Here is a 10,031-nt window from a genome sequence, read left to right on the forward strand (position 1 = left end):
AGAAGCTCCATATTTAGGCAGCCATGGCCAAGAACAGCATATCTCCAGAAAGCTGAGTCAGAGCTGGCCAAAGGTGAGAAGCAGTGAGTTCCCCATCATTGGAGGAATGTTCCTCTGCTATTTTCCCCCAGTTGTATAGGTGTTTGCATACAGGTGACATATCTCTGAGGGTAGGTCCCAATAAGAAAGAACAATCTTGTTAAGTCTTAATTTAGCACCTGGCACAAATACCTTTGGCTCTTCCTTTGTACTTAAAAAATCTCCTTTCATCCAACAAGTTCAAAGCAGTCTAATAATAAACTAAACCCATTTAGTCTTGCACCATGGCAGTAGGTAAGCATTGTTTTTCCCTTTTAAGGAGAAAGAGAGAAGGTGAGTCATTGAGTGGTTGAGGGATTCTTCTGGTGACATGAAATGAGTCAGTGGGGCCTCAGGGTAATTGACTTGTGTTTCTTAAGTTCACATCCAGTGCTCTGTCATTTATAACTAAAAGAGGAGCTTTGATGAGACATTGTGTGTGTGTGTGTATGTGTGTGTGTGTGTGTGTGTGTGTGTGTGTGTGGTGTGTATGAAGTGGTTTGGGTTCCTGAGAGGAAATGCTGGGTGGAAGGATCACTATGTTTGGGGAGGTGTGAAAAGCTTCCCTGGAGACCAAACAATCCATCATCACCACCGTCGTCATCACCATCATTATCACCATCATTATCATCATCACCACCATTGAAGCTCACATTCATCGAGCTTTTACCATGAATCAGGCACTCATCTAAGTTATAGATAAATTAATGTATATAAACTCATATAATCCCCATTTTGGAGTGAGAAACCACGGCTCAGAGAGGTTATGTAACATGCCCAAGGTCGCACAGCTAGTAGGTGGTGAAACCAGGATTCAGATCTAGGTGGTCTACCTCTAGCAACTATGCTCCTAACCACCTTGCTTCACAGAGGCCAGGTCTCCAATGTGTCAGCAGGATGACAGAACCATAATCACCCCATTGTTTTGATTCCTTTTTCTTGAAGGAAACGATAGAGTGTTTATGCTAGTGGAATCACTGCTGAGAATTTCTGCCTCAAAGGGAAGTGCAAGAAATCAAGGTTATACCATATTTATTTTTTTATTATTCATAAATTTATTTTTTATTGGTGTTCAATTTGCCAACATATAGAATAACACCCAGTGCTCATCCCGTCAAGTGCCCACCTCGGTACCCATCATCCAGTCACCCCCATCCCCCGCCCTCCTCCCCTTCCACCACCCCTAATTCATTTCCCAGAGTTAGGAGTCTTTCATGTTCTGTCTCCCTTTCTGATATTTCCCACTCATTTTTTCAAAATAGCCTGAGAACCTTGGCAATTTTAATGACTAGAAGTCACAAAAGGAGGTCAACTCACCCCCTGACATTGTTAAAAGCACTTTGTCTACTGAGGAAGAGAAGAGAAACAGTCAGAATTGCTTGCATATCCATCCCTTCACCACTTACATTGTGCCTTCACACAGGCTCTTCAATTTGAAATCCCCAAACTCCTGGTATAGGCAGAGCAGCCTCGATAATCCCCCATTTTGCAAGGGGAGAAGTTCAGGGTTAGGGAGGAAAATGAGCCCCCAAGCTCTCCCAGTGATCTCTCTCTCAAGTCCATTGCCCTGTCCCTGCACTCAACTGCTAGAGGCTGGAGGTATATTTGCATAAAACTGTCCATTCAGACCCACTGTCTGATGCTGGCTCACATGGATTTTACAGGGCTTAGGAATCTCCTCAGGGAGAATCTTCTTGGTCTTTACTCCTATTCTGCAAGTCCTCCCCAATCACATTTCAGACTGAGCTTCTGGCCTCCTTCAGCTGAGGCTTCCCCTTTATGTTGGGTTTTGTGCCCAAGGCTCCCTTGCTTGCCTCTCCCTTCTCCCTGCTGGGTTGCCAGACATCCTAAATATGTGCCCCAAGGCCATCCACTGAGATGCCTCTGCCCTGCAGTGGACCTCTCTCATCCGGAGGGTGGCAGACTTGTGTCTGCTCACCAGCAGGATCACAGGTCATCCTCCTTTCCCTACATGAATCTCAGGCCTTTTGGCATATCCTTTTTCACTTGCTTGATTTACCATTGCCTCTCCTCCTTCTCCCACCCATACTGCATCCCTGAAAACCTCTTGCACTTGCTTGGAAGCTCACCCTAATGCCATGGAGCCACTGGGGGTGCCTTGGGGGCAGCCACATCACTCAGTTATGATCTCCAAAGCAACAAGAAGCAAATATCAAAAAACCAGTTACCAGGCCAGGTGGAAGACTGGATTCTTAAAGGGATTAGGGTCCTGATGAGACCACATGTTTGAAATCTATTCCTGAGTCATCTAGAGAGTGGGGTCATTACCAAGTCTCCTTCTGGATACAGATAAATAACCTGAAATGGTCTCATCCCCCATCTCTGGGCAGAGTCAGAAACCGGTTTGAAATGAACTGATAGGAATAGGTGTGGGAAGAAGTGGAGGAGGAAGGAAGAAATTTTTCGGAGGAAGGAAGAAATTTTTCAGAGGAAGGGCCCAATTGTATCACCTTACATTAGAGTTTGTTGTGGATCCATCTGTCTGCTCAGTAGGACCAAGAACTCACAGAGGACCGTGGCATGTCATCTCCCTACCATCCCTGTGTCCCCGTCCCCAGCCCTGGCTGTGCCAGGTGTTTGGCAGATGTTCAGTAAATGACTTCTGCCTTTAACGTGGTATATGTCATTTCCTAATTACATTTGATACAAACATATTTCCAGATATGTCCATCTCACACCTCTTAAATATCTCAACTCCTTAACTTCTTGTTGTTTCTCAGGTATTTGTGGGGACTGAATTGCTCATAAAAATATATCCTCTACCAGAACTAGGATTCTTCTGTTTCAATGTATTCCTGTGCCCAGCTTGGAGAAGCTACACAATAAACATGTTTTGAATAAAATTGATCTAAATAAATAAAGTGGGCTTGATAGTTCCTTGACACCCCAGTTTCTCTTTGAGTTACTACAAATTAATTGAAATATCAATTAGGAAATCAAGAGTGTACAAATAGTCTGCTCCTAGCCTGTGTGAAATCTTGAGGACCATACAGGGCTAGAGTTCCTTTTCCCCACTAATTCAAGAAGCAAATTCACTCAAGCCTACTGGTATTTTGAAAACACCACAAGACAGAGGCTAGATTTACAAGAGATGGCAGCATTATGTTCACTCACCGGTCACTCGATTTGCTGTCCGTCTCCTGAATTCTGGTGCCTTTTCAACTGGGGGCAATCGTCAGGGAAAAAGGAATCTCTGGTTGATGTGGCTGCTGGCTGGGCATGACCTGAAGCCAGTGCAGCTCTGACTGCTTCTGCTTCTTCCTTCCTTTCTCCTGTCCACACCTTACTCATTCAGGAACAGGTGGCATTGTTCCCTTCTCACCGTATGCTGCCTGGTATAGATAACACTGTATTTCTCAGCCACAAACAAATTTCAGCCTGGATTGTGGAGGTGATGCTCTGGTCTGGGCACCTCAGGGAATGCCACTTCTTTTGGAGGCCTGAGAAGTTGTGGTTCCATGTCTGTAGATCTTTCCAGAATCATCTGGATTTACATCATGCAGGACACTCAGCAGCGTGGGCCAGTCTTTTGTCCATGGATCTGGGTCCCCTTGGCTTTGTGTTCTCCAGGTTCACTCATTTGAAGATGGGCTAGCTTTGTCTGAGCAGCACATCACCTCTCGGTGCTAAGAATTCCTTCCTGGCTTCTTCACATCTGTTCATATTTCTTATTCAATACACGGCTCCTGATTTCCATCTCTGGTCCCTTGGCAAGTATGCAAATTCTAGTATTGCTTTTTTTGTTGACCCAATTCTTGAATCTTCTTGTTCTTAGACCTGAACACTCTCCTTGGACTAAAGCCCCCATGAGGCTGCGCTGGCCAATAGTGGATTCAACCAAAGAGCTTGTAGACCTGCTGCCATTGGTCTGTGCTCAGGAGCCACTGTCTTTGGGTAGGGAGGAAGGCAGGGTTGAGAAGCAGCTCCAGGCTAGAAAGCCAGTGCTCTGGAGCAGGGTGACAAGAGGCAGGAAGCAGGAGGCCAGTGCCGTTCCCTATGGACAAATGCTCATCAGTCTGATTGACAGGCTTTCCATCTGTCCCAAGCCCAGCTGAAGAGAGAGAGAAGCTCCCTATGCCTGGCCTTGAGTCCTTCCTCTGAAAAGTCTCAGGGGTGCATGCCTTAGGACCCACCTATTTCTGCCCCTTTAATTGCCTGGGAAGAAAACAAAGAAATTTTGGTTTTATTATAAGTCTGAGGCTTCTTTGTAGTGTGGTGGGGCTTTCCATCTGAATGGCATCATAATAAGCAGCGAGATAATGGCCTTGGAGAGGGTAGATGGAGGACCTTTCATCTGAGACCCAAGCGGAGTGCTGCATGAATACCATCATGAAAGCTTGCTGGGGAGAAGGACTCCAATAAGTTGTCAATAAAACTGCCACTCTGGCTGGTAGCCAAAGCCACAGTGGAAGTTGAGATGTTGCTACCCAAGATGCAGGGGGTATCCCAGTGGTGCCTATAATTACGCAACCTTTATATACTCAGAGCTTTGGCCACCCCCTTCCACAGACCTTCTGGTGCCTTGCCTCACCTTCCAAATCAACCCCAAATGACTCCAAGCTTGCTTTACAAAATGCTTCTGCTGTGTCTCAGCACTTTCTGTCCTGGTGCCCAAGTCCTTGGACTTAAATAACATCACTACAGAGCCCTCTGTGGTACCTTCTAACATTTGGTTCTTAAGCCAGATTGTGTGTAACTCAGTAAGGCTGGGGATGGGAGCCCAGGACAGGATGTGGTGCATCTTCTGGGTGTGTTGATTTCGCTGAGAGGATTGGGCAAAATCTTTGAAAGTTTAATTGGAAATCGTAAAACTTTTTTTTTTAAAGTTTTATTTATTCATTCATGAGAGACAGAGAGAGGCAGAGACACAGGCAGAGGGAGAAGCAGGCTTCCTGAGAGAAGTCTGAAATGGGACTCGATCTCAGGACCCCAGGATCACAACCTAAGCCAAAGAGCCACCCAGGTTTCCTGCTTTGTTTGTTTGTTTGTTTTTATATTAAAGCTAATATGGGCATATGATGGAATATAAAGTCAATTCACATGAAATTTTAAGATCGATCTCCTTGAGGAGGCTCCTTTGGGCAATCTCCAGACTTCCCTGATTATTTGCTCATGCTGGTCTAATGCTATAGATGTTTTGGTGATAAGGTTTGACTAGCAAAGCCTTTTTCCCTTCCACATCTGCGCCAAATAGTTTTCCTGGACATTTCAAATACATTTATATGAATCTCTCAGCCCTCTTTCCAAATGATCTCTTTCTCCAGAGCCTTAACTGTTCTTTAATTATCAGAGCCTCTTCCTTTAAAACTCCTCTACAATCCCCGTACCTGATATACAAATTGTCAACAGGCACATGAAAAGATGGCACAAATAGCTGCCCATCCTTCTCAGCCATGGTCCAACTCAGTCCTTATTCACCTCAAGGCTTCCAATGCTTGGGAAGCTGTACCATTGAAGGATTCTTCCCTTAAAGCAGATGGAAAGGGAGTTCACTGAAACTTCTTCTTTGACTCAATCCCCGTCCCTCCCTAAAAACGCCAGGTGGGCCAGGAAACGAGTCTGAGTATGGGTTTACAGGATCACATAACACAGAAGAATGTCATTGGATGGACCAACTCTCAATTAACAAGGGTAGATACCTGGGCTAGACTGTGTGGCCTCTTTTAAGATCTACCACAAAACTCTGATTTTATGGGTATACTGCCTGAAGAGGAGTCCTGACTTAGCAAGAAGCCCAAGTAAAGAATTTTATGGGACAAGGGACTCTTCTGAGGAAGGCAAATAACAGACTGAGGCACGGGCATTTGAAAACCAGAGAAGACAGAGAAAGAAAAAAGACATTACATACCTTGTCCACACCCTCTGTGGAGGAAATATAAATGCTCCCCAGAGAAAGGAATTCCACAAGTTCCTTGGAGAACTTGGGCTCTGTGTTTAGCCAGGTGCCTTGCTTCCTCCAGCACCATGCCTTACAACTGCTGCCTGCCCAACCTGAGCTGCCGCTCCACCTGCTCCTCCCGGCCCTGCGTGCCTCCCAGCTGCCACACCTGCACCCTGCCTGGGGCCTGCAACATCCCCGCCAATGTGGGCAACTGTGGCTGGTTCTGCGAGGGCTCCTTCAATGGCAGCGAGAAGGAGACCATGCAGTTCCTGAACGACCGCCTGGCCAGCTACTTGGAGAAGGTGCGTCAGCTGGAGCGGGAGAACGCGGAGCTGGAGAGCCGCATCCGGGAGTGGTGCCAGCAGCAGGAGCCCTTCGTGTGCCCTAGCTACCAGTCTTACTTCCGGACCATTGAGGAGCTCCAGCAGAAGGTAAGGGGCTTTGCTGTTTTCCCTGAGCAAGAGGAGTTTGCTATGATTCTCAATCTGTAGTAGAGAAGTGTGTTTCTTACTTCTATGCCATCGCGATTCTTGCTTCCCCCTTGACCTTCAAAATGGGTTTTTAAGCCATTTTAAAGAAGTTGGTGATTTCGTATTTGTTTTCAGTTCTCACTAAGCACCCTCTCATTCGCCAGATCCTGTGCACCAAGTCTGAGAATGCAAAGCTGGTGGTTCAGGTTGACAATGCCAAGCTGGCCGCTGATGATTTCAGAACCAAGTGAGTAATTCAGAATCCACACTGGTGTCCACTCCTTTTGTTTAGTTTCCAGTTAAAGGGAAGGGGTGTCCATAACTTTACTGAACAACAGTTCCATCCATTGGTTATGAAGCATTCTGTAGAGATTGAGGGGAACCAAACAAGGAATCCCAAAAATAGATGAGGACGCAAATCTGTTTATTTTTGGAGCAATATTTGGTCTGGACTGAGCCTCCAGAACCCTCTGTCTTCTGGGTCTACTCATTGCAGAAAGTGGAAAGACTAAGCACATGGGGCTATCAAAGATCAATCCTGTGAGTCTTGAAGGTCTGCTGGTCACTGCTTTGACCTTGTCCTTGTGCAGGTATGAGACAGAGCTGGGCTTGCGGCAGCTTGTGGAGTCAGACATCAATGGTCTACGCCGGATCCTGGATGAGCTGACCCTGTGCAAGTCTGACCTGGAAGCCCAGGTGGAGTCCCTGAAGGAGGAGCTTCTCTGCCTCAAGAGGAACCATGAGGAGGTGAGACCAGAAATGATGAATGATAAAACCTGGCTCAGCCTCAGGCTGAGGTTGACTTGAATGATTTGGGATGTCAGAAACTGGAATATGAGGTTGGGGTTGACTTTACAACTTTCCTTTAAAAACACCAAAACTTCATGATGAATGAAAAAACAGAGATGAAACTTATCTATGTTTCCAGTTAACATGTATCTTTCACTCAAAACTGGTATATTGTGTGAGTTTCCTAGAGCCCCTCTATCAGCTTGTGATTGGTTACTGAGCTCTAAAATGAGCCTCAGCATTGTTGTATTCACGCTATGCAAAGTCACCTCTCTCCCCAAAAGCCACTGAATCAAGCCTGGTGAATCTGAGTTTCTACTCTTTCAAAGTTTTGGTGAAAAATGATCTGAGGCTCCTCCTTCTCTATCCTGGAGGAGCCATGCCATGATCTTCTTTGATGGCAAAAATTGTTTGCTTTACAATCTGAAATCGTACAGTCAATTCTTTGTATTATGAGCTCTTCTGCAGCCAATCTGCAAATTGGGAAAGTTGGGCATTGGTCCATCTTTTGGTGGCATCAAGCAAACCCTTGGCAATTCTTCTTGAATCCAAGTGCCATGGCATGGTTGTGGGAGGAGGGAGTTGTGCCACACGGAGCACAGAGCATTTTGCTTTGAGCTGTCACAGACTGCTCCACTCAAAGTTTCTTTTTCAAGGAAATAGACTAACAGGGCTTCAGCAAGCAAAGTCCATTCTTCATTAAGGAGAATTACTCTTGACTTTTCTGCATCCACAGGAAGTCAACACTCTGCGTTGCCAGATCGGAGACCGCCTCAATGTGGAAGTGGATGCAGCCCCTGCCGTGGACCTGAACCGTGTGCTCAATGAGACCAGATGTCAGTATGAGGCCCTGGTGGAGACCAACCGCAGGGACGTGGAGGAATGGTTCACCACCCAGGTGGGCATCTCAGCACGTGGCCACTCAGGACCCTTGGCCCCTCGGGGCCCTTGAGGCAAGGTCTGACCCTGTCTTCTCTCCTGTGATCTTTCAGACTGAGGAGCTAAACAAGCAGGTAGTGTCCAGTTCGGAGCAGCTGCAGTCCTGCCAGGCGGAGATCATTGAGCTAAGACGCACGGTCAATGCCCTGGAGATCGAGCTCCAGGCCCAACACAACCTGGTGGGTGTTGTTCCGGGTACTGTCCAGGCTCTCCTGACCTCGTGAAGCCCATGGAGAAGCCCCCTGGGGAGTGACATTCTTTATTTTCCTCACACAGAGGGACTCCCTGGAGAACACGCTGACAGAGACTGAGGCACGCTACAGCTCCCAGCTGGGCCAGTTGCAGTGCATGATCACCAATGTGGAGTCCCAGCTGGCTGAGATCAGGAGTGATCTGGAGCGGCAGAACCAGGAGTACCAGGTGCTGCTGGATGTGCGGGCCCGGCTGGAGTGTGAGATCAACACATACCGGGGTCTACTGGAGAGCGAGGACTGCAAGTGAGTAGCCAGCGGGAGGTATCTGTTAAAGTGTGCTTCTCAGTTGGACTCCATACTTTCAAAGGAAATTATGCCTCCACACCAGACATGATCAAATAGAACTTAGAAAACACAATATGGCCATCATTAAACATTCAGTTTGATACACAAATTGAAATTGTACAACCAATCCTTTGCATCCTACTGCGATCCTATAGATATAAGATCAACGATATTTTTTACATTTTATAAGACTGTATTGCGTAGAGGGTGCATCTCCATACATTACCTTATCTGACCTTATAGTTACTGCCAAGCAGGTTGGATCAGTATTCTCTCCATTCTGTAGGTGAAGAAACTGGGGCTTGGAGAAGCTAAGTGACTTTCCCAAGATCACTAGCTAGGCATGGACAGTGTTAGGAGTCAATACCAGAGTTCTAGAGTTTCTGTCTAGAACTTAGGGTGCTGTGTAGAAGGAAGATCATTAGCAGTTTGATAGGGAGCTTTACAGTAGGTGAGCCTGTGGTTTTCTCTGTTACAGGTGAGGTCAAATCCCACAGGAATTCCACTCTTGGGGTCTCTCTTATATATACTACAAGCCTCCCTCAATTCACCTTTTCTGCATCATTCTTTTTCTCCAGGCTGCCCTGCAACCCTTGCGCCACAACGAATGCATGTGGATCTTCCGGGTCCTGTGTCTCTAATTCCTGTGCCCCCTGCACGCCTTGTGCCCCCCGCCCACGCTGTGGGCCTTGCAACTCCTTCGTCCGATAAGGCCCATGGGCTGCCAGAGGAGCAAGGAGGCAGGGCCCAAGGTTCCAGAACTTTGACCCAGCACTAGTTCATTTGACAAAAAGGGGCAGAAAACACATTGTGTAGCTGAAGCTGCCCTGGTAAGGCAGCCATGAAACTCACCCAACGTACTGCAGACGGTTCCTTGCCCACCCTTTCCTTCAGTGGGATCTATTCCTTCTTCACTTGCCCAGAGAACTCTCGGAAGTGCCAGGGCGTTCCCTTGTAACCTGCTAATAAACTTGATTTCCCTGGCAAAGCAGATGCCTTTCTCATTGGTATTCATTCATTCTGCCGCACCCATCACCTGAGCACTCTATAAAAAAACCACTTGAAAATCAGGCTACATAATGGCCTGACTCTTGGGTACAAGAGCCGTTCTATGCCTGGCGGGCAGATGGCTGGCCTGGTGCCCTGGACGCATGGGTGAGGCAGGCTGGCAGGACGGAGGGCTGGGCAGCCGCAATGTTGCAGCCTCCATCTCCCCTTGACCATTCCTGCATACTTCCCACTCTCCCTCTTTGACCTGGACATCTAGAGCTGATTGCATCTAAATCTGAAGTGAGGAGGCATGACCTACGGGCT

At 47.1% G+C, this 10,031-nt stretch overlaps 1 protein-coding gene across 1 annotated transcript; it reads left to right on the forward strand.

Annotated features, from left to right (window-relative positions):
* Positions 1–5,986: 5,986 nt before the first annotated feature.
* Positions 5,987–9,708, forward strand: LOC129507002 (keratin, type I cuticular Ha1). Its single transcript, XM_055321100.1, has 7 exons — positions 5,987–6,411; positions 6,615–6,697; positions 7,041–7,197; positions 7,976–8,137; positions 8,232–8,357; positions 8,455–8,675; positions 9,296–9,708. The coding sequence occupies exons 1-7, from the start codon at positions 6,064–6,066 to the stop codon at positions 9,426–9,428; spliced, it is 1,230 nt and encodes a 409-aa protein (XP_055177075.1). The 5' UTR covers positions 5,987–6,063; the 3' UTR covers positions 9,429–9,708.
* Positions 9,709–10,031: the final 323 nt, after the last annotated feature.

This window comes from Nyctereutes procyonoides, unplaced genomic scaffold, assembly GCF_905146905.1.
Source record: "Nyctereutes procyonoides isolate TBG_1078 unplaced genomic scaffold, NYPRO_anot_genome, whole genome shotgun sequence".
Classification (NCBI taxonomy): Eukaryota; Metazoa; Chordata; class Mammalia; order Carnivora; family Canidae; genus Nyctereutes; species Nyctereutes procyonoides.